The sequence below is a fragment of the Colius striatus genome, chromosome 3, assembly GCF_028858725.1.
Source record: "Colius striatus isolate bColStr4 chromosome 3, bColStr4.1.hap1, whole genome shotgun sequence".
NCBI lineage: Eukaryota > Metazoa > Chordata > Aves > Coliiformes > Coliidae > Colius > Colius striatus.
In genome coordinates, this window is record NC_084761.1 from 2,249,257 (window position 1) to 2,270,520 (window position 21,264).

Here is a 21,264-nt window from a genome sequence, read left to right on the forward strand (position 1 = left end):
CCTGCCTGCACCTTTACCTGGCTCTGAGCTGCAGCCAGGGAGCTCAGCCCCCTGCTCCTGGCACCTCCCAGAGAGATGAGGCAGCGCTGGGGCAGGGATGCAGCTCCCTGGAAGGTGGAGAGATGCTCCAAGCCCTTTGCCTCCAGAACACCCCGATACCTGCTCAGCCAGGACTTGGCTACAAGCATCCCCCACCTCCACAGGGTTATCCTGCTTCATCCCAGCCCAGGGCACACCCTGCAACACCCCCACAACTGCTTCACCCCCTCCTGCAAACACATCCTTCCCCCATCCCTCCACAGGCAGTTTCAGCTCTTTATTGTCCGTCTGTCCTGCTACAGCAGCACCCCACTGTCCTCCCCATGCTCACAGCCACGAGAGGGATGGGGGTGGCAATCCCCTTCTTTGATCCCAGCCTTGGCACAGCAGTGTCCCTGGGAGCTGGAGGCTGCAGGAGCTGCAGCAGTCCAAGAACTGGCACTTAAGGAGTGGTGCTGGGGTCCCGCTGGGCTGGCAGCGTGGGGCACTTGGCTTCAGTCAGCTTGGTTAAAAAGTGGTTCTACAAAAATGCCACAGCTTCTGGGGTCTGAGCAGATGCTCTCACAGCTTCATTGCTCTTTAAAAAAAAAAAGGAAGAGAGAAAAACAAACAAAACCCCACCAAAAACCCACCCCCCACACCCCAAAAAACTTCCTCCCTTTTGTTACGAGCAGTTTTTGATTTTGGCCAGAAATTGCTGTGCCCACCACTCCTCCAGGTCAATGGGAACAAAGTCTGCAAGAGAGGGGAGAGCAGCTGCAACAGGGAGCAGAGCTTTTTGGCTTTTTTCCCCCCAGAGCCACACTATTTGCCACCCAAAAAGACAACTCAGAAGTGCCCTCCACTGCCCTCCACCCCTGTGCCTCAAAAAGCCAGACCCCCTCCACCTCCAGCCCTGTGCCCTGGCCTCAAAAAGCCAGACTCAGTTTACAAGCACCTTCAGGCTTCTTGGGGACCTGTTTTGGAGCCCCCCAGGCTGCGTTCACAGCCCTTCAGCTGCCACCAGAGAAGCACTTTGTCCCTGTCCCCAGGAAAGGCAGATGCCCAGAGCAGGGGTTCCTCTCTGGCACCGTGTTGAACCCTCCCTGGGTGGGTGCAGAAGGGACCATTTCCAGTGCAGTCCATCACCCAGGTGCCCTTTGTGCTTGGGCTCCTTCCACGGGGTGCACAGTGGGACATCCCCACCACAGTGCCAGGGGCCAGCTTTCCCCCCAGCACCCACCCCCAAGCCACCTCAGCACCAGCAGGATGGGCCCAGCCCAGCCCCTGTGGCACATCCAGCACTGGGATGCTCCTCCTTCCCTGGCAGCCCCGCTGAGGTGCCCAGCAGCTCGCTGCACCCCTGATGCCAACGCTCCCAGGTGCCAGCACAGCTCCCCACTCACTTTTCAGCACAGGGCTGGGGGTTTTCTCCACGTACTGCACAGGGCCACAGGTGCTGTCCTCACTCCTGCTGCCATCCAGCTGCTGTTCTACCTGCTGCCAGGCTGGGGTCAGGGGAGGGGGGAGAAACAGGCAGAGGATGGGCTTAGGGTGGGCATTTCCCAGCTCAGTGGGGAGCTACAGGAGAGGAACTGGTGCAAGGGAAGGCAGGCGGCCCATCCCTATGCCACCGAGGTGCCCAGCACAATGCAGCTGCCTCAGGAGGGACCCCACAGGGCTCCAGCACCCACCCTGGGATGGGAGAGGGAGCGAGTGTGTGCTCCCAGGGCCCCTGTGCCTTCACCTTCATAGATGAAGCGGACGTTCTCCTCGTGAGCCGAGGTGTAGCACTCCTCAGGAGCGCCCAGCTGCTGCGGCCGCTTCCCGTTCACTCTGTTGAACACGAGCTTCTGCGCTGGGCTGTGGAGGGCAACGACAGGCTGGAGGGGGGCAGCTGAGGAGGCAGCTCTTCCCACCGTGGCTTGGAGCCTGTAGGCTCACCCACAGCCCAGGCAAGGGGCTCAGTGCTCAGTGAGAGGGGGTTCTGATGCAGGGAGGGGTGTAAGCAAGGGATGCTCTGCAGGGGAAAGCACACGCTGCCCTTCTCCCACCCATCCTCCAGCCTCAAAGTGAGCAATCTGCCACCAAAATAGCTACACCACCAGGAAAACTAAAGGGAGATCCCATCAGGCACCAGGCAGAGGGATGCACCCTCTGCAGATCAAACCCCTGGCCCCCAGCACATCCCCAAGCTGCCCCAGCACTGGGACAAACCCCTCTGCTAACTGGGAGCAGGGTCAGTCTCCCTCAGAGCTGGGATCTCCTGGCAGGAGCGAGGCACTGAAATCAGCCCCAGCCTGGAAACAGCAAAAGCAGGCAGAGAAAAGAGCAGGAAAAGCCTTGGGGTGACACTTGGACACATATTCAATGCAAAACTTGAGCATTTTGGGGTTTCTACCCAGCTCCAGGGCAGGACACGTCTGCAACAGCCACGTTCCTCACGGGCCAAAGTCTAAGAGGCCCCATGAGCACAGATAAGTTGGCAGAGCAGGCGAGACCAAGGCCAGGCAGCCCCTGCCTTCACCTCCCCAGCAGCTCTGCAGGCACCCCAACCCCCCCAAGGCTGCGAGCCGGTGGGCAGGGGGGGCACAGCCAGCTGCTCACCCCACACAACCCCCAGCTCTTGCTGCTGGAAGCCGCCCATTTCGTCCCAAAGCCCCACAGCCCCAGCGCTGTCCGTTAGGGAAAGGAGCAAACCCGCGGCTGGGGTGGGGGGGCTGCAGCTGGGAGCCGGCTGCGGGGGGTGACCCGCAGCTTCAGCCAGGCGGTTTGTGCAATCGGTGCTTCCCCGGGGCTGCCAGGGGCTGGTGTGTGGGTAGGAGGGGTGGGACACACACACCCCCCCAGCCCGGCACCGGCCTCCCCGGGGCTCGCCCGTCGCTGCCCGCACTTTGCCCCCTCCGCCGCTCACAGATCCCGCAGGCTCGGGGGGGAAAGAGGGGTGAAAAGCCAAGGGGGCGGCACCAGCTCCGATCCCGCAAGCTCTGCCTCGGGTGAAGGGGGGAAAAGCGGAGGGTTCCCCATGAACGCGCTCAGCGGGGCCGCAGCCCCCCGCACGTCCCGTCCCGGTGCGCGGGCAGCGAGCGGCGACCCCCGTCCCGTCCCGTCCCGTCCCGTCCCGTCCCGTCCCCGCCTACCCCCCGCCCCCAGCCCCTCCCCCGGCGTGCGGCGCGGCCCGGTTGCCTTTCCCCAAGGTCAACGGGGGCCGCGGCTGGAGACTCACCCAACAGGGGGCCAGTTGCCGGGCTGGAGCCGGCCCCGCAGCTCGCCCAGCTTGCTGCTTTCCACCGCCTGCTGCGTCGGACCTGCGGGGCGGCGGCGGGGGGGGGTCAGGGCGGCCCGGGGGAAAGGGGAGAAACGGGAGCGGGACCGGAGCACGCACCCGCCTCCCTCCCTCCCTCCTTCCCTCCGTCCCTCCCCACCCGCACGGCCCTGCGCCGCGGTACCTGTCCGGCGCTGCGTGGTCAGTTTGCTGGGGCCGCGTGTCAGCGTGTACATCCTGCGGAGAGGGGCGGCCCCCCCTCCCCTCCCCGCACCGCAGCCCGGCCCCGCACCGGCCCCGCAACCGGCCCCGCGCCGCCCCGACGAGTAGGGCGCGCGCCCCTCGCCGGGCCCTTTAACGGGCCGGGCCGGCGCCGCGACACGCCCCCGCGCTTAAAGGGGCCGCGGCCGACGGGGCGGGCGCGGGGCGGGCGGCGGGGGCGCGGCGAGGGGCGGGACACGGCGGGGGAACGCGGGGGAGGCGCGGGGGGACACGGCGGGGGCGCACGGGGGAGGTGGGGGTTGCACGCAAGGCGCGCTTCGGGGTGGGGGGACACACAGGGGACATGCACAGGGCACGTTTTGGGGTGTGGGGACACACAGGAGACATGCACAGGGCACGTTTTGGGGTGTGGGGACACACAGGGGACATGCACAGGGCACGTTTTGGGGTGTGGGGACACACAGGGGACATGCACAGGGCACGTTTTGGGGTGAGGGGACACACAGGAGACGTGCACAGGGCACGTTTTGGGGTGTGGGGACACACAGGAGACATGCACAAGGCACATCAGGGCACAGTTTGGGGTGTGGGGACACACAGGGGACATGCACAGGGCATATCAGGGCACATTTGGGGGGTGAGGACACACAGGGGACATGCACGGGGCACGCTTTGGGGTGTGGGGACACACAGGGGACATGCACAAGGCACATCAGGGGCACATGTGGGGTGTGAGGACACACAGGGGACATGCACAGGGCATGTTTTGGGGTGTAGGGACACCCAGGAGACATGCACGGGGCACGCTTTGGGGTGGGGGGACACACAGGGGACATGCACAGGGCATATCAGGGGCACACTTTGGGGTGAGGACACACAGGGGACATGCACGGGGCACATCAGGGGCACATTTGGGGGGTGAGGACACACAGGGGACATGCACGGGGCACGCTTTGGGGTGGGGGGACACACAGGGGACATGCACAAGGCACATCAGGGGCACATGTGGGGTGTGAGGACACACAGGGGACATGCACAGGGCACGTTTTGGGGTGTGGGGACACACAGGGGACACGCACAGGGCACGTTTTGGGGTGTGGAGATGCACAGGGCATATCAGGGCACGTTTGGGGATGTGAGGACACACAGGGGACATGCAAAGGGCACATCAGGAGCACATGTGGAGGTGAAGACACTCAGGGGACATACACAGGGCACGTTTTGGGGTGTGGGGACACACAGGGGACGTGCACAGGGCACGTTTTGGGGTGTGGGGACACACAGGGGATGTGCACAAGGCACATCAGGGGCACATGTGGAGGTGAAGACACACAGGGGACATGCACAGGGCATGTCAGGGGCACATTTTGGGGTGTGGGGACATAGGGGATATGAACAGGGCACATCAGGGGCACATGTAGGGGGTGAGGACACACAGGGGACATGCACGGGGCACGTTTTGGGGTGTGGGGACACACAGGGGACGTGCACAGGGCACATCAGGGCACATTTTGGGGTGTGGGGACACACAGGGGACATACACAGGGCATATCAGGGCACAGTTTGGGGTGTGGGGACACACAGACACATGCACAGGGCACATCAGGGCACACTTTGGGGTGTGGGGACACACAGGGGACATGCACAGGGCACATCAGGGCACATTTTGGGGTGTAGGGACACCCAGGAGACATGCACAGGGCACATCAGGGGCACATGTGGGGGGTGAGGACACTCAGGGGACATGCACAGGGCACATCAGGGCACACTTTGGGGTGTAGGGACACACAGGGGACATGCACAGGGCACATCAGGGCACATTTTGGGGTGTAGGGACACACAGGGGACATGCACAGGGCATGTCAGGGGCACATGTGGGAGGTGAGGGAGGACACATGGGTCACAGGGGGTACATAAAGGCACACAGAGGATGTGGGGACACACAAGGGGTCAAACAGGAGGGCACAGGAGATAGCTGGCACACAAGAGTCCCAGGGAGCACAGCGGAGACGTGCATGGGGACATTTGGGCGACAAGGGGTGCTGGAGTCATGGCACACACACACAGAACACACAGGAGTCACTCCAGGAACACACAGGGCACAGCGAGGGGGTGCAGAGGCTGAGGTGCCAGCACCACGTGGGGACAGTGGTGGGACAAGCCTGGCGAGCGCCAGCCACACATGCCACGAGAGCCCAGGAGCCACCCTGCGGCACGGGAAGCCAGCGCAGCCGCCCGTGTCCCGGCCAGCGCTGTGACCTTTGGAGCAGGGAGGGAGTGCTGAGGGCTCTGCACGTGGTGGAAGTGCAGCTCCAGCAGGTGACCCCCGAGCCAGTGCCCAGCGCGGCCAGCGGCTGGCTGGCACCCGGGGCTCTGGGGATCAGCCGTGTGACAAACCCACCAGGGTCACAGGGGATGCTCCAGGGGCAGCAAAACCACCCTCCAAAGGTGACCTCGGCCCTTTCCGCCCCACCAGCCGTGTGGCTGCGGCTCCTGAGCTTAAACACGGCCGTGACCCAGCTCCGTCTCATCACCCGAGGGGTCGTGCCTCAGTTTCCCCACCTCACAGCCGTGCACCGAGCCCGGAAACCCCGAACCTCAAACCTCCAGGCTCTGGCTGGATCCTCCATCCTCAGCGGGAGCCGTGGCAGACGGGGGGCTCCCGCACCGCACGCAGCCCGGGGCTGTGCGGGCCGGCGGGGACGGATGGGGCGGCCGCGGGGGAGCGGGCGAGAGCCGGCGCGGGGGAGCGGCCGCAGCCGCGCCGCTGGTGTAGTGGTATCATGCAAGATTCCCATTCTTGCGACCCGGGTTCGATTCCCGGGCGGCGCAAAACGCTCTTTTCCCTTTTATTTCGTTTCCCTTTCTCCCCTCCCGCCGTGGGAAGCTCCACCCGCGGGCCGTGGGGGCGGGTCGACACACACAAACACACACACACACACACACACGGATGCGAGGCGCTCCCGCTCCGGCCATGCAAGCGCCGGCGGCCGCGCAGCGCAACAAGGGCCCGATCCTGGCCGTGCTGCGGGAATACGCGGGCTCTGGAGCCCACGCGGGACGCGACGACGTGCTGAGGGTGTTGGAGGTAGGGGCGGGCGCGGGGCTCCACGCCGCTTACTTCGCCCGGGAGCTGCCACAAACGCGCTGGCAGCCTTCAGACGTCGACCCCCGGGCTCTGCGCAGGTGAGGGAGGGGGAAAGTGGGGGGTGCGGGGGGTGCGGTGCCGGGGCTCCCACTTCGGGGCTGTGTTTTATTCCAGGAAAGCCCCAGACTCAGCTCTTAGGTGGCTCATCGGGATGGCCGGCACTGCTGTGAGCCCGCCCAGCTTCCCCTGCTCAGGGCTGGCTTGTTTTTCCTCACGAAAGACACAACATTGGACCCTCAGGCAGCTCAGCTTCCCTCACTCAACGCTTCCTTTATTCTTCTCCAGAAAAGCCTCAGTATCCAACAACTCCCAGGCATCGCAGCCTCTCCAGCTCAGGGATATTCCCCCCCCTAGAAAAGCCTCAATACCCAACCACTCCCTCCCAGCCCAGGCTCCCCACTTCAGGACTCCTTTTTACCCAGAAAAACCCCCAATATCCAGCTCCCAACCAGGCCACTCTGCAGGAAAAAACACAACATTCCACTCCCAAACATCTCAGGCTCCCCAGCTCGGGATTGTTTTTCCCCCAGCAGCCTCAGTATCCGTCTGCCCTCCCCTCCCCCGCCCCGGAGTGCTTCCTGCCCGCAAAGCGCCCGCGCAGCCGTGGCTCAGCCCTCCCCCTACCCACGCGTGCCCGCGATGCCCCACGGTGATGCTGAGCCTCATGCCCGGCTCCTCAGCCCCGATTCCCGGCTCCCCAGCCCTCCCCGGCAGCGGTTCCCAGCGCCTCGCACCCCGCACCGCCCCCGCGTTTCTTTGCCCCGCGTGTGCGTGCGTGGGTCTGCCCGCACCCGAAGCACAGCCAGCCGTTGCGGAGCCGGGTCCGTTGCCAATCAGGAGCCAAAAATCCGAGCTCTGCAGCTCGGAGGGGATGAAAATGAGCCCGGGGCGGGGGTGCAGCCGCCGTCCTTCCCGGCGCCTCCCCCGGCAGCGGCAGCGTCCCGCGGGGAATGTGCCCAAAAGGGTGTGAATCGCACCCAAAGCAGCTGGTCCTAGTGCAGCGGTGCGGGGAGCGTGCGGGCAGCCTGAGCACGTGTGTGCGGGAGAGGCGGGGGCAGCCCCGCGGAGACGCAACAGCGCCGGGGGATGGGCTGAGGCGTCTCTCGGTGCCTGCTGCCGGTCCTGCAGCTGCCTAGAATCAGAATGATCAGCTCCCTGGGCAGCCTGGCACAGGGGCTGACACCCTCCCAGGGAAATTCAGCTCCAATCTCGCCTCCCCTGGGGCAGCTGCAGCCTGTTGCCTCTTGTCCTGTCATTGCTGCCTGGGGAGCAGAGACTCCCGTGGCTCCAGCCTGGCCAGGGCCCTCTGCAGCTCCTTCCTGCCCTCTCAGGCACACCCCCACACCCACCCAGCTCGGCCTCATCCCCAAAATGATTCAGGGTTCCCTCAATCCCCTCACCCAGACCATTGACACGGATGCTGATGGGCCAACACCTGCCTGCTGAGAAGCAAGGAGCCATACCAGAGCCCTCACCCTGTGTAGAGCCCCCACAGCCTGTGTTGCAAGCACAACCTTACTATTAGACACCAGAGACTCCACCTGGGAGATGCTGCTGCTGGCTGCTGTTTCGGGTGCTGAGCTGGGAGGGATGTGCAGAGGGGCTGGTGATGCCCTGGCTGGGGTTGATGTGGGGTTTGGTGCCCGCAGCATCGCTGCCTATGCAGAGGCCATGCAGGTGCCCAACATGCTGCCTCCCATCCTGCTGGATGTGTCCCAGGGCTGGGAGACCTGGGGGGGCACCCAACCTGCCAGCCTCGACCTCCTTGTCAGCATCAACATGATGCACATCACGGAGCTGCGCTGCACCGAGGTGAGTGGGGCAAGGCTGGAGCCACGCTGGCCCTCACCCCGTCCCTGTCCCCTGCTCTGGGTGACCCAGGGCCAAGGAGGGGCTCTTGGGGATTGTCCCCTGACCTGTGCCCCACTTCTGTCTTTGCCCAGGGTCTGTTCAAGGGTGCTGGGGTGCTGCTGAAGCCTGGAGGAATACTCTTCACTTATGGGGTGGGTGCTCAGCTGAGCACCCATCGTGGTGCAAGGTGTCCCTGGGGGTGCTGGGGAAGGGGATAACAGGAGGGCAGCTCCAGGAATGGCTCGTGGAGGTGGATGGGGAAGGGAGGGTTTAAGTCTGAGGGAGGGTCTCAGCCTCTCAGGGCACATGCTAAGCCCTGGATGAGCGGCTTTGGCTGTTCACTCCTGGGATGGGAGGGATCCTGTCTTCCCTCACCCCATCCAGGGCAGAGTCTGGGGGATCTGCAGTGGGTGGCAGGACCTGTGATCCCTCTCAGGGGCCGTGTCCCTTCTCACTTGGCTTCTGTGCATGGTGGGGACAGCAGCCTGTGAGCTGAGTGGGGAGGGACCGGTGGGGGGGACACACGATGCCTGCAGCTCCAGCTCCGTGTCCCAGCAGCCCTACGCCCAGGACGGTCGCATCAGCCCCCAGAGCAACGTGGACTTCGACCACAGCCTGAGGCAGAGGTAGGAGGGGTGGGCTGTGGGCCCAGGGCTGCTGCTGGCCCACCCTGCCTGTCCTTCCCCTGCTGCCTGCAGCTCTGGCAGCTCCCTCCCAGCGTGGGCCTTCAAGATAAGACCTAAAGCAACGGGTGGTGGTAGCCCTCTCCCTGCCCCCTCCCTGACCTGTGGGCACCTCACTGGGATGGGGACACTTTGAGGAGTGCAGCAGAGAGATGTCTGTGTGTCAGCATGTCTGTGTGTGTGACAGTGTGTGTGTGTGTGTCTGACCCACGGCTCCCTCCCTGGCAGCAATCCCTCCTGGGGCCTTCGGGACACGGCGCTGCTGCAGCGGCTGGCTGAGGCCAACGGGCTACGTCTGGAGAGGATGGTGGGTGCTGGGGACAGAAGGTGGGAGGAGGGGGAGCAACAGTCCCTTGAACTGGTGGGGACTCCCCTGACCCCCATCTCTGCACCTCCAGGTCGACATGCCAGCCAACAACAAGAGTCTCATCTTCCGCAAGCAGTAGCCTGACCTGGCAGCTCCTGGCAGCTCCTGGCACCTCCTGGCACAGCTGCACTCCTCAACTGATGCCTCCTTGAGGGGTCACATCAGCCCCACACCAGTGCCAGCAATGGGACGGTGCCCCAGTGCCCCAGCTAGGGCTGGGCTTGGCTGGTGGGCTACAATGGGGCCGTCTCCACCAGCCCCTTGGCAATGGGGTGTCCCAGCCTGGCCCCCAGAAGCCACCACAGCAGCCAGGGAGGGTATAGGCATTGGGGGGGGGGGGGGGATCCCATCCCCCTTCTTTCCCACCTCCCCACTGGAATTGTGCTGCTGCTCTCCCAATAAACTCTTGGGACTTTGTCCTCCCATCCCCAGCAGCTCCCTGATGCTTTCAGCACTGACACTGGGGGAGGGCATCCCTGATCCCTCCTTGCAGTGCCACATTGGGCCTGGAGGCTTTGGTATGGTGGGAAGGTTTGGGGAGAGGGGGGGAGGAGAAGGAGAGGGGGGTGTCCTGGCAGAACTCCCACCCCTTTGCAACCCAACCCAGTCCTTTATTGCTGCTGGCCAGGCTGGGTGGTACACAGGAGGAGGGGAGGGGGGTGTTCAGCAGATAAATTACAGGGGAGGTGGGTGGGAGCTGGGCTGGGAACAGCTCAGGGTTGTGGGGGTGGGGGGAAAAGGGGGAAACTACCTCAAAGCAGTAACCCACTGCTGCAGAACCCCCCAACCCCACCCCAGGCTGCCCCTCCTGAGCGGTGGAGCTGCAGCCCTTACCCCCCAGCCCACCCCACACACACACACACCAGCACGTCCCAGCTCTCCCCTAGTCCTGGAAGCGGTTCAGGAGGTCGCAGGTTTTCTTCTCCAGCAGCTCATAGATCTTCTTGACCCTCTTGTCGTTGGCTGCCCGGACGTAGCTGCTGGGGTCCAGCGTGGCCATGCCGTCGTGCACCTCGCCCATGATGATCAGCGGCCCGTCCTCCGCCGTCATGTTGGGGCAGGGGCAGCTCCAGTCCATGTGGGTCAAGGTCACCTCCAGGTACTTGATGTTGAAGAACTTGAGGCCCATCTTCTCGTCCTTGAGGACGTCCTCGAGGGCGAAGCGGGCGATGCCGGAGTCTTGGTCCTCCACGATCTCCATCAGCCTGCCCACGATGGCGAAGTCGCTGCGGCACAGGCTCAGCACCATCTTGCTCTTGAGGCGGCAGCCCTTGCACTGCAGGCTCTTGGGGAAGGGACACACGTCCTCGCAGCTCTCCTTGCTCTCGAAGTTGTTGCTGTTGCCCTCGCAGCCGCCGTAGACGAAGGAGTGGCACTGCTTCAGCAGGTGGTTGTACGCCCAGCGGGGCTCCCAGTTCTGGCACGGCCCCTGCACCATGGGCAGCAGGCAGGTGGGGCGGGCGCTGCCCAGGCAGGCGGCTTGGCACTCCTCGTACGTCTCGAAGTGGTTCCCGTTGGCGCCGCAGCCGCCGTAGCGGAAGGTGAGGCAGGAGCCCTGCTTGGCGTCGAAGTGCCAGCGCACCTCGGGCACCTCGCAGCGCCGCCGGTCCGGCTCCTTCAGGCACTCGGCGCCGGGGAAGGGCTGGGGGGCGCCGGGGAGGGGCTGGGGGGCTCCGGCGCGGGGGGTCCCTCCCGCCGGCTCCCTCCGCAGCACCGACAGCGGGAAGTCGGCGCGGAGCAGCCCGGCGGCGTTCCTGGCCGTGCAGGTGTAGATGCCGGCGTCCTCGTGGCGGGCGTTGTAGATGACCAGCTGGCCGATGTTGGTGACCACCACGTTGCCGTACATCTGGTCGGGCCTCATGATGAAGTTCTCCTCCCTGTCGCTCTGCTTCTCCCAGGTGATGTCCGGCCGCGGGCGGCCGCTCACGTCGCATCGGAAGCTGACGGTGCCGCCGGCGCGCACGGACTGGTGGAAGGGGTTGGTGTAAAGAGCCGGGGGCACCGGCACCTCGGGGCCTGCCCCCGGCGTGGGCCGAGCCGTGGTCTCCTGCGGCACGGGGCTGGTGTCGGGCCAGGTGAAGATGTGCTTGCAGGGCACGGTGGTGAGGCGGGTGCCGCGCAGGCACGCCTCGGCGTCCATGTAGCACTTGTTGTAGTAGGTGAGGCCGTCGGAGGCGCAGGTGAAGTTGGGCTCCTTCTCGCAGCGGTCCTTGCACTTGCACACCGGCTGCCCGTCCCAGATGTCGCAGTCGGAGCCCTGCTGGGCGCACACGAAGCGCTCGCAGGAGGCGGCGGGTGCCAGCGCCGGCACGGGCGCGCTGCCGTCGGCGAAGCGAGCGGCCACGCAGCTCCGCAGCCCGCACACGTTGGTGCAGCACTTCTCGAAGCCTTCGCAGTCCTGGGAGGGCAGGGGAGAGGGGAGATTGGGGGAGGGGATGCGGTGCTCACCGCCCTGCTGTGCTGCTCCTAGCCGTGCCCGCCGTGGGGCAGATGGACCCCACGCAGCCTTGGGTAAGAGCCAGACCTCCCCGTCGCGGCTGCGCCGGCCCCAACCCACCCTCAGCTCCCCCCAGGAGCAGTGATGGCCCCTCCTGCCTCCCAAAGCGTCTCGTCTCTCTTAGCTGTGGTGACAGAATCACGGAACGGTAGGGGTTGGAAGGGACCTCTGGAGATCATCCAGTCCAACCCTCCCTGCTAAAGCAGGTCCCACCTAGATCAGGTTGTTGGCTGAGGGGAGGCAGAATTCATCACACAGATGAGTTGCAAAGGAGTCTGACCCGGGTCCAGACAGCCCTAAGCAGGGCAGAGGGACTTGTGACCCCGCTCACTGCTGCAAAGCCCAGAGCTGGGGTTCCCTGCTCTGTGGATGGACTCCTGGCCCCAGGGATAAAGGAGGAGGCTGGGGGGAGGCTGTGCACATCCATTCCTCTCCGTTCCTCATCCGTGTCTCAGCACATCCATTCCTCTCATCCCAGCTCCTCAGCCGGGTGGGAGCATCCTGGGAGTGCATGGAGGAGGTGTCCTGGCCGTGGAGCGTGGCCCAGGGGTGAGGGACGTGTAGGGGCAACAAGCAGTTTCTTTGCCTGCTGTGGGGCTGGAGAGTGGCCCCGGGGCACTCCTCACTCCAGCCGACAGCAGGGGCTTGGAAAGCACAGTCACGGGCTCAGCCCGTTGCACCGAAACAACTGCACCACAAAGACCCTCACCCCAAAGCGTCTCCTTCGGGGAGCTGGGGATGCCTCCCCCCTCCCCCCAACGCCATCCCCGCCGCCCCCCTGCTCACCTGGTCAGCCTGGCACTCCCGCTCGCAGGTGCTCTGCGCGTCCACCCAGAGGTTGGGGTTCAGCTGGTTGGGGCAGACCCCCAGGTGCCGCGTCCTGGCCGGCTGCAGGCTCAGCCCCGCCGCCGCCGCCAGCAAAGGCAGGAGCAGCACGATGCCCGGGGGCAGCCGCAGCCGCCCACCCGCTCCCCGGCCCCGGCCCGGGCTGCCGAAACTCCCATGAGGAGGCATCTGGGCACCCCGCGCTGCTGGCGACGGCTCGGGATCAATCACATCCAGGATGGAGGGGATGAGGGAGAAGGCGGGCAGGCGGGGGGACAAAGAGGAGGAGGAGGAAGAGAGGACCAAACCTCTGCCCTTCAGCACGCCCAGCGCCTGCCGGACCACCGGCGATGCTGCCCGTCGCCTCCATCCATCGCCGGCCCCTGGCTCGCGGGGCGCCGGGGACGGCCCGTGGGAGAGGGGCTCAGTCCATCCCCGGCTCCCCGCCGGCACCGCGCGAGTGGGGTGGAAGGGGAGGACCGGGAAGGTTGTAATCTGAATCCCCTCCCTTCCCACTGATGTTTCTGGGTGTTTGGAATGGGAAAGGCGCTGACCTCAGCCTCTAACCCCGGCGAGCCCGGCGATCGGCTGGGCAAACACAGGGGGAGATCAAAGGCAGAATGCAGAGAGTCTCCAAAGACGGAGAGTGAAAGGGACACACACACACACGCACACACACACACAGAGGAGGGAAAAAACCCCCAAGCCAACGGCCCGGCCCGCGGAGCTGAATTCCTGCAGGATGAGAAAACAGCCGGAGCCAGGGCCACCGGCGGGGACACACGCGGAGCCCACGCCGCGGGGCTGCGGGGCCCGGGAGCCCCTCACCCCGCACCTCTCGGCACGCACCGGCCCGCGGCAGGGGCAGCCCCGCAGCCGCCTCAGCCCCGCAGCCGCCTCAGCCCCGCTCGCCCCTCAGCATCCCGGCCCGGCACCCCGCTGCCTGCTGCGGTGGCTGCAAGAGCTCACGCAGCCCGGAGACATCTCCCCACCATCCCTTCCGCGCTGATTTATAGCTGGGCTGCGATCCCCTGAGCTGGACCCCCGGCACGTCGTGCCTGACCTTCAAGCGGCACCGCAGCCGCCGCGGCTCCCCGCACACATCTCCCTAATCCCCGACGGCCACTGACCTGCGGCGGGAACGTGTCACGGCATTGCGGGAGCATTAACTCTCGCGGCACTGGCCAGAGCCCTGACACGTCCCCCTCAGCACGGGAGCGGGTTGCTGCAGCCCCTGGGACGCAGCGAATCCACTCCGAGGGGGTTTTGGTCGGTGGAGGCAGCTCAGCACCTCCAGCCTCCTTAAACTGAAGGAGCAGGTGGTGGTGGGCACAAAAGAACAAGGGAGGGAGCCTTTTCTGACTTTTTGACAGGGGGAAATCAACCCACCTGCACCCCAGAGGTGTTGTGGCATGCAACTGGCCTGGTGTGTGGCTCCCAGGGCAATGGCTGCTGCTTGGGACCACAGAATCCCAGCATGGTGGGGGCTGGAAGGGCCCTGCAGAGCTGCTGCAGCCCCAGCCCCTGCTCAAGCAGCTTCCCCTGGCTCAGGGGCACAGGAACGTGTCCAGCTGGGGTTGGAAACCTCCTGAGAAGGAGCCTCCACACCCTCCCTGGGCAGCCTGGGCCAGGGCTCCCTCACCTCAGCACCAAAGGAGCTTCTCCTCCTGTGCCAGGGGAACTGTTTGTGTCCCAGCTGATGTCCATCACCCCTTGTCCTGTTGCTGGACACTAGTCACCCCAGCCTTTCCTCATCAGAAAGATGCTCCAGTCCCCTCAGCACCTTGGTGTCCCTGCCCTGGCCTCTCTGCAGCAGTTCCCTGTCTCTCCTGAGCTGGGGAGCCCAGAACTGGCCACAGGACTCCAGCTGAGGCCTCAGCAGGGCAGAGCAGAGGGGCAGCAGAACCTCCCTCCCCCTGCTGCCCACACTCTTCTGGATGCCCCCAGGATGGCATTGCCTTGCCCATGACCAGGGGTTCTGGGGGGTGATGGGGCCACAGCCCCACACGCTGCCCGGCCACTGACTCGGCACCATGAGCTACAGCCAGTGCTGGCAGAGCTGTGGTGCTGCCCATGGCTCTGTGCTGCCTGTGGCACTGCTGGGGCTCCCCAGGGGCCTGACAGCCCAGAAGAGAGCTGCCACCAGCCTGCTGTGCCTGTGGAGGGATGGAGCCTGTGCCATGGCTGTGCCCAGGGTCCCTGGTTTCTTGGCCAAGCAGGAGGGGAGGTTTCACTGCCCTGGGACAATGCAGGGAGGTTGAGGAGACGTTCTGCACACAGGGAATTGCACTAGCGTGGCCTGGCAGCTGCTGAGGGCTGTACCCTGTCTGTTCCCACCACCTCAGCACATCCCTAACCCCAAAACCCACCTCATTCCATCCAGGAGGCAGCGTGGGGGGCTGCCAGGGCACCTCGCTCCCTGAGGATGCAGCCTGGGGTGTCCCAGGGTCCTTCCAGGGGTGCTGGGTACAGGAGGGAGGAACAGGAGAAAACCTGGAGGCAACCTCTGAGCCATCCCCACGCTGAGAAGATGCTGGTGCTGGGGTTTGGGTTGGCTCCTGCCTCTCTCCAGAGCTGGAGGAGAAGCTCCTGAGGGGTGGCCCACGTTTCACACCGCAGCCCAAGATGTCTCAGCCCTGTGTCACTGAGATCAAGTGTCAAAGGTGGGACAAGGGGCTGCTGGGAAGCTTTGCCTCAGCAGCAGAGGGGATGCTGGATGTCCCATGGCTGGAAACACAGCTCCCACCGACTCGGGACCCCCCACCCGGCCTCTTCTAGTGCTCCTTCAGCAGATGAAAGACAAAGCTCTCCCCACCCTGGCCCAAGCCTGTGACAGATGTTCACCATCTAAAGGCTTAAAGCAGCCTTCACTTCAGTCTCTCCCAGACTCTGTGTGTCCAGGCACCTGCTGCAACCCGAAAACAGGGATTTTTGGGGTTCAAAGATCCCAGGCCCAACGGGAGTTTCATGTCTCACCTTCTCCTTTCAAGACAGGGGAGTGCAGGAAGGAGCTCAGCACCCTGTTCTGGAGGGATCAGAACAATCCCTCAGCAATCCCCCTGCACCCACAGGTGGGCACATCCTCATTTTCAAGCCCCTCAGGTGAAGGTCACCCCTTCCTCACAGCCTGCAGGCTCCAACACTGACCCAAGACAGGGAAGGCGCACTGGGATGAACACACTGAACTAGGAAAGACCTGGCCCAGCCCAGAGCAACCTGCTCCCTCCTCATAGGACCCCCCTGAAGCTCTCACAGCCTTTCCCCCAGGGCTGAGGCTGTGTTTTCTTGCCCTGCTCTTCCCAGGCACAGGCAGCTGCAGCAAAGGCAGCCCCCACTGCTCCAGCCTAATGGGCTCCGGCTGTCCATACCCCACCTGAAACCACACACAGCCTTTGTCTCAGGGCTGGAGAGAGGGAGCAGACACTGCCAGAACCCCCTGAAAACAGGGAAGTGGGGGGAAAAAAAGAGAAAGGGCTCTGTGACTCTTCCCTGACCAGGCTTTCACCTTAGCTCCAGGGTTTTCCAGGCTGCAGACACTATCTCATTTCCCCCCCTGCCCCCTCCCAGCCCCGGCAATTACTCCTTAAGCTGTTAAAACAAGCGTGGCCAGTCTGGTACGAAGTGGAAAATCTGATCCTAGGGAAGCAAGCAGGCAGGGGGAAAAAAAAAGGGAGGTCAAGGGGAGGTAGGCTGGGAGCAAGAGAAAAAGAAGGCAAGAAGTTTTCTTCTACCCCAAGAGCAACCCCCCCCCCCCACACCCCTTCTTTGGGGCTCCCAACGCCAACCCCAGGGCAGCCTGAGCTGACTCGGGTGCTCTGAGCCCCACTGCACAGTCACATTGATCCAAAGCTGACTGTCAGCTTGTCCCAGCCTGGGTAGGATGAGTGAACACTGCCACAACCCTCCATTCTTGCTCCCCAGACCCAAAGAGATGACTTAAGTCTTTGCTTGTACTTGCAAAGCCCATCCCTGTGTAGCTGAGGCCATGAGCCCACGGCAGCTGCAGCCCCCAATGGCTGGCACATGAGGCTGAGTTCCTGTGCTCCAAACCCAGCAATCCAATGCAAAACAAGCCTGTAATGAGAACAGATTTTGTTTCTGCATGTGTAGAGGAGAAAACCCCCCCACAGCCAGGAATCCTGACTTTGCAGGGGATGGTTTGGAAGCAGCAATCCACACCTTGTACCACCAGCAGCCTCCAGTCCCTAGTTTTGGCCCAAACCACCCCCACCTTTACCCTTCAGCTTCTTCAGGGGTCCAGGTGAGAACTGATACAAACCTCTCCACCTTTCACCTGGTAGTTGCAAACCAACAAACAAACCAAAAAGACTTTAATTTATACAAAACAACCCCCCCAGGTGGAACCAGCTCAAGGACACCGACTGTACAAAGGAATACAAAAATAAAAGGACAGTCCAGAGACAAACCACGAGCCTGAGCCCGAGCCCAAGCCCAAGCCCAAGCCAGCCCTGGCACAAAGTGTTGGGAGGGCAGCTTCAGACTAGTGTTGACATCAGGTGCAAGAATCTCTCTTTTTGTTTTGCCTTTCCAACGAAAACAACCACAACAACAGAAAGGTTTTTGCTGAGTGATTGGCTCTGGGTCAACCTTTGCTCCTCACTCACAGACAGGAGCTCTTGAGACCCTCCCACCCTCAACTGCAAGGAAAAAGGTGCAGGGAGGTGCCTAAGCAAGCAGAGGTACAGCAAGTGTTTTGTGGGGGCTTTCTTCTCCTTTGTGATGGCAGGGAAGGAAACCTCTCACCCCTCTCCGTGCCCCCACGGGTGCTTTTGTGGGGCTGGTCACCTGTTGGCTGTATATCCCCGGGGCTGCTGAGCCAGCGATTGTCTTCTGCTGTGTGTTAAGTGATGGGAAACAGGTGCCAGCCATCCCAGACAGGTTCTCCAAATCCCCTTCCCCAGCCCTGGCCTTCGTGCCACCGAGCAGAGCTCGGCTGTGCCTTTGCTCTTGAGCCAAACCACCACTACAAAGGATTCTTCTCCCTCCCCTTCGTCCCCAGTTTCCATCTGCCTGGGGTTTAATTTCCTCGCTCATTTGAGCTGGGCAATAAAGCATGCTAGAGACAAGCCAAGAGACCTGCCCCCAGCACTGTGTTTTGTCCTTTAGAGTGGGGAAGGGGAAAGCTCCTTCACCTCCCAGAAAGGAGAAGGCAGGAGCTGAGGGCTGTGTCCCTGGCTGCTGCCTGAACAAAGCGGGTCTGTCAGCCTCTGTGGCTTCATCCTGCCCGTGCAATGCAACCTGCTGCTCAGCCTGGGGATAGAGGAGCGAGGCCAGGCCAAGCCTGGAAGAGCTGCTCACACCAGGAACTGCTGGGGTTTCATCCTGCCCATGCAATGCAACCTGCTGCTGCTCTGCCTGGGGATAGAGAAGCGAGGCCAGGCCAAGCCTGGGAGGAGTTCCTCACACCAGGAGCTGCTGCGGCTTCATCCTGCCTGTCCAATGCAACCTGCTGCTGCTCTGCCTGGGGTAGAGGAGCCAGGCCAGGCCTGGAGGAGAGGAGCAAGGCCAGGCCTGGAGGAGTTGCCCACACCAGGAGGAAGATGGCAGCACTGTAACCAGCTGCTCTGATCCTCGCTGAGGAGGAGACTGGCCCAGCATGAGGCAAAGCAGTTCACTTTCTACCCTGCTACTCCCAGCATACACATCCTGGGCACCACTGCCAATGCCTCCCTTTGCTTTTGCACTAAAGGCTAGGGGTTAGTTCTAAGTTTCCAGGTGAATTTCCAGCCATGGGATGAAGCCAGGGAAGCCCATGCCCTTGCTTGACATGGGACCTTCTCCGGCAGCACGTGCAGCCCTCGAGCTCTGGCTGCTGCTGAGCAGGAGTGGCCCCTCTGAAAGCCAGCAGAGGCCTTTCCCAATCTCCTGGTGCTGCCACACGAGCTGAGCACATTCACCACACAAAACCTGTTCCACCTTCCCAGTCCCTTGGGGCTCCTTCATGCTCCAGCAGGGAAAAGCTGCTTCTGTCCTTTCCCCACTTTCATCCAGGAGGAGCTGCGGCTCAGGCACGACGTCTTTGGAAAAGCAAAGCGAGGAGCAGCCAGGATTTGGGGGGGCTGTGGCGTGGGTGGAGGGCTCAGGGAGCCACAGCCAAGCTGTCTGCAGCAATAAAGGACAAAACTCTGTGTCTTCCCCTCTGTTTTAGGCACCATGCTTCCAGGCTCTGCTCCTCAGTCCCCCGTGGGCTGCGAGGCGTCGCTGTGACCTCAGAGCTGCCTCTTTCTCCTGCCTGCTGAAAGCAAACCCCAAGACCCTGACCCCTCTGCTCTGCCCCTCGAGCCATCTACATCCCACCCTGCCTTCAGCACTCACAAGTGTTTGTCAGGGAACCATCAGGGGGAAGCAGCTCGGGGTAGGTTACACACCAGTCCTTCTTCCCTTCTGCATATGTAGCATTTAAGCCTGGGGGGTGTGTGTGGATGTGTGTGTTTGAAAGTCTCTTAAAGCATTGGTGTGTCTTCCTTGGAAAACCCTCCTCTTCTCCCCTTTTTGCTCCCCCTGTGAAAGCCAATCCAGTGCTTGTATTTACATGGCTGCATAAAGTTTTCCCTGACTGCTCCTTAAAAAACCAAAAACACCCCACAACCCTTAAAAAGAACCAGTGAGAGATGTCTCTGTATGTGTCATATTTACATAAACACCCGAGGAAGGCGAGCAGAGTGCTTCCTTCCCCTTTCTAATTGGCCAACTCTTGCCTTGTTTGCTTTTCCTTTTTGGCAACAGCAGCTTAACATCCCGGTGAAAACTGTCTCCTTTCATCCTTTCCTACATCCAAGGATCACTATTGCACCAGCAATTCCTTCAGGAGTCCAAGAGTTAAAGTTGCAGCACACACTCTCTTTGCCTACTCCCTTAAGCCTCTCAATCTTCCATTAAATCCATTTCTCCATCCAGACTGGATGAGCTTATTTTCCTCCCTCCCCCTCCCTTTTTCCCCTCCCACTCCCTCCCCAGCAGTGACAGCTGCTGAATTTTCCACCCCGGGGCCAAGAGGCAAAGCCCAAAGCATTCCTGGAGGGTCACTTGGCAGAGTCCTGTCCCCTCAGCACCACGAGCTGCAGCGGGCACCACGGAGCCAAAACGTGAGCACATTCCTACGGCTGGTGTGAGCGTCCCCACCAGCCAGGGGAGGGGAGGGAGGGGGTCAGTGTGCAAACAGCTGTACACAAGTGGGTGCCTGTGGATACCTTTAGAAGCTCCCAGTTAGCTTTTGTCCCTTCCTGCTAAGAGATCTTGCAGTTGTTGCGTGAGCAGTTCTGTGGGGGGCTCTGGGGAGGCCGGATGGATTTGGATCTCTTGAGGCTGTTGCCTTTGCTGCTGCTCCCGCCGCCGCTGCTGGCCAGCGAGTAGGAGCGGCCGTGCATCATCACAGCGTTCATCCCGTTGGCCATGGAGAAGGATTTCAAGTGGCTCTTGATGGTGACAGGCAAAGGCAGCTTGTCAATGAGGTGAACTGGGGTGCAGGAAACGATGGCTCGGCAGCACAGGTCCTGTAAGCTGAACACTGCGGGGAGAAAAGAGGCCGCAGAGATTGGGGAGGCTGCTTGGGCTCCACAGCTCTGGGGAGCCACTAATGATCTCGTGAGAGTCTTGAATGGGGAGCAGATTAGTTAGGATAAAAGCTTGGGAAATCCCGGGGGAGGAAGGTAGAGCTTTCATAGAATCATGGAATAGGGGGGAGTGGAAGGGACCTGCAGAGCTGCTGCAGCCCCAGCCCCTGCTCCAGCAGCTTCCCCTGGCTCAGGGGCACAGGAACGTGTCCAGCTGGGGTTGGAAACCTCCTGAGCAGGAGCCTCCACACCCTCCCTGGGCAGCCTGGGCCAGGGCTCCCTCACCTCAGCACCAAACCAGTTTCTCCTCCTGTGCCAGGGGAACTGTTTGTGTCCCAGCTGATGTCCATCACCCCTTATCCTGGCCCTGGGCACCACAGTGTCCCCCCATCCTCCTGACACCAACCCTTTAAGTACTTCTAAGTGCTGATGAGGTTCCTCCCCTCAGGCTTCGCTTCTCCAGGCTGAACAGCCCCAGGGCCTGCAGCCTTTCCTCCTCACACACATGTTCCATCCCTTCAGTATCTTGGGAGCCCCTTGGTAGCTTTGTGAGACAACAGCTTGGGTGGGCTAAGACACTGCCACCCCTCCTGTGCCAGGGCAGGCAGAGCCTTGCTTACATGCCTGTCAGACACTTGGCTCCTCAGGCCATCGTTTGGCCACTAGAAGGCATCCCCAGGAGAGGAGGCAACAGGCTCAGCAAGCCCCAAAGGACAGTTGGACTTGGGACCTGCTCAAGGAGCAACAGCCATGGGGCTGGGTCTCTGCACAGCACCTACAGCAACAGATCCCACCAAGGCAGAAGATGACTGCC

At 62.6% G+C, this 21,264-nt stretch overlaps 4 protein-coding genes and 1 non-coding gene across 9 annotated transcripts in view; 2 read left to right on the plus strand and 3 right to left on the minus strand.

The window, feature by feature from the left end:
- Positions 1–302: 302 nt before the first annotated feature.
- Positions 303–3,634, minus strand: MCRIP2 (MAPK regulated corepressor interacting protein 2). Of its 2 annotated transcripts, none has more exons than XM_061993494.1 (5): positions 3,468–3,634; positions 3,245–3,326; positions 1,766–1,881; positions 1,425–1,526; positions 303–616 (listed from the first exon to the last, which is right to left on the minus strand). In XM_061993494.1, exons 1-5 carry the CDS (start codon positions 3,517–3,519, stop codon positions 609–611), a joined length of 360 nt encoding a protein of 119 aa, XP_061849478.1. In that variant the 5' UTR covers positions 3,520–3,634; the 3' UTR covers positions 303–608. The 2 variants fall into 2 exon arrangements, with proteins under 2 accessions (XP_061849478.1, XP_061849477.1); XM_061993493.1 differs by lacking the exon at positions 303–616 and adding an exon at positions 637–774.
- Positions 3,635–6,266: 2,632 nt separating this feature from the next.
- Positions 6,267–6,337, plus strand: TRNAG-CCC (transfer RNA glycine (anticodon CCC)). Its single transcript has one exon. It is a non-coding gene; the product is annotated as a tRNA-Gly (tRNA).
- A 101-nt stretch (positions 6,338–6,438) lies between these two features.
- Positions 6,439–9,979, plus strand: METTL26 (methyltransferase like 26). 3 transcript variants are annotated; one of them, XM_061994058.1, is made up of 6 exons: positions 6,439–6,691; positions 8,303–8,465; positions 8,597–8,656; positions 9,060–9,130; positions 9,416–9,494; positions 9,586–9,979. In XM_061994058.1, the coding sequence occupies exons 1-6, from the start codon at positions 6,456–6,458 to the stop codon at positions 9,631–9,633; spliced, it is 657 nt and encodes a 218-aa protein (XP_061850042.1). In that variant the 5' UTR covers positions 6,439–6,455; the 3' UTR covers positions 9,634–9,979. The 3 variants fall into 3 exon arrangements, with proteins under 3 accessions (XP_061850042.1, XP_061850043.1, XP_061850041.1); XM_061994059.1 differs by having other exon boundaries at positions 9,063–9,130; XM_061994057.1 differs by lacking the exons at positions 8,303–8,465; positions 8,597–8,656; positions 9,060–9,130; positions 9,416–9,494; positions 9,586–9,979 and adding an exon at positions 6,768–8,149.
- Positions 9,980–10,409: 430 nt separating this feature from the next.
- On the minus strand, positions 10,410–14,410 carry WFIKKN1 (WAP, follistatin/kazal, immunoglobulin, kunitz and netrin domain containing 1). Its single transcript, XM_061993103.1, has 2 exons — positions 12,838–14,410; positions 10,410–11,952 (listed from the first exon to the last, which is right to left on the minus strand). Exons 1-2 carry the CDS (start codon positions 13,063–13,065, stop codon positions 10,438–10,440), a joined length of 1,743 nt encoding a protein of 580 aa, XP_061849087.1. The 5' UTR covers positions 13,066–14,410; the 3' UTR covers positions 10,410–10,437.
- A 2,764-nt stretch (positions 14,411–17,174) lies between these two features.
- The window catches only part of RAB40C (RAB40C, member RAS oncogene family), a 37,961-nt gene continuing 33,871 nt past the window's right edge, over positions 17,175–21,264 (minus strand). For both annotated transcript variants that reach the window (XM_061993619.1, XM_061993620.1), the window contains exon 7: positions 17,175–20,404. In XM_061993619.1, coding sequence (XP_061849603.1) covers positions 20,124–20,404 — 281 coding nt within the window. In that variant the 3' untranslated portion in view covers positions 17,175–20,123. The remainder of the gene's footprint in view (positions 20,405–21,264) is intronic.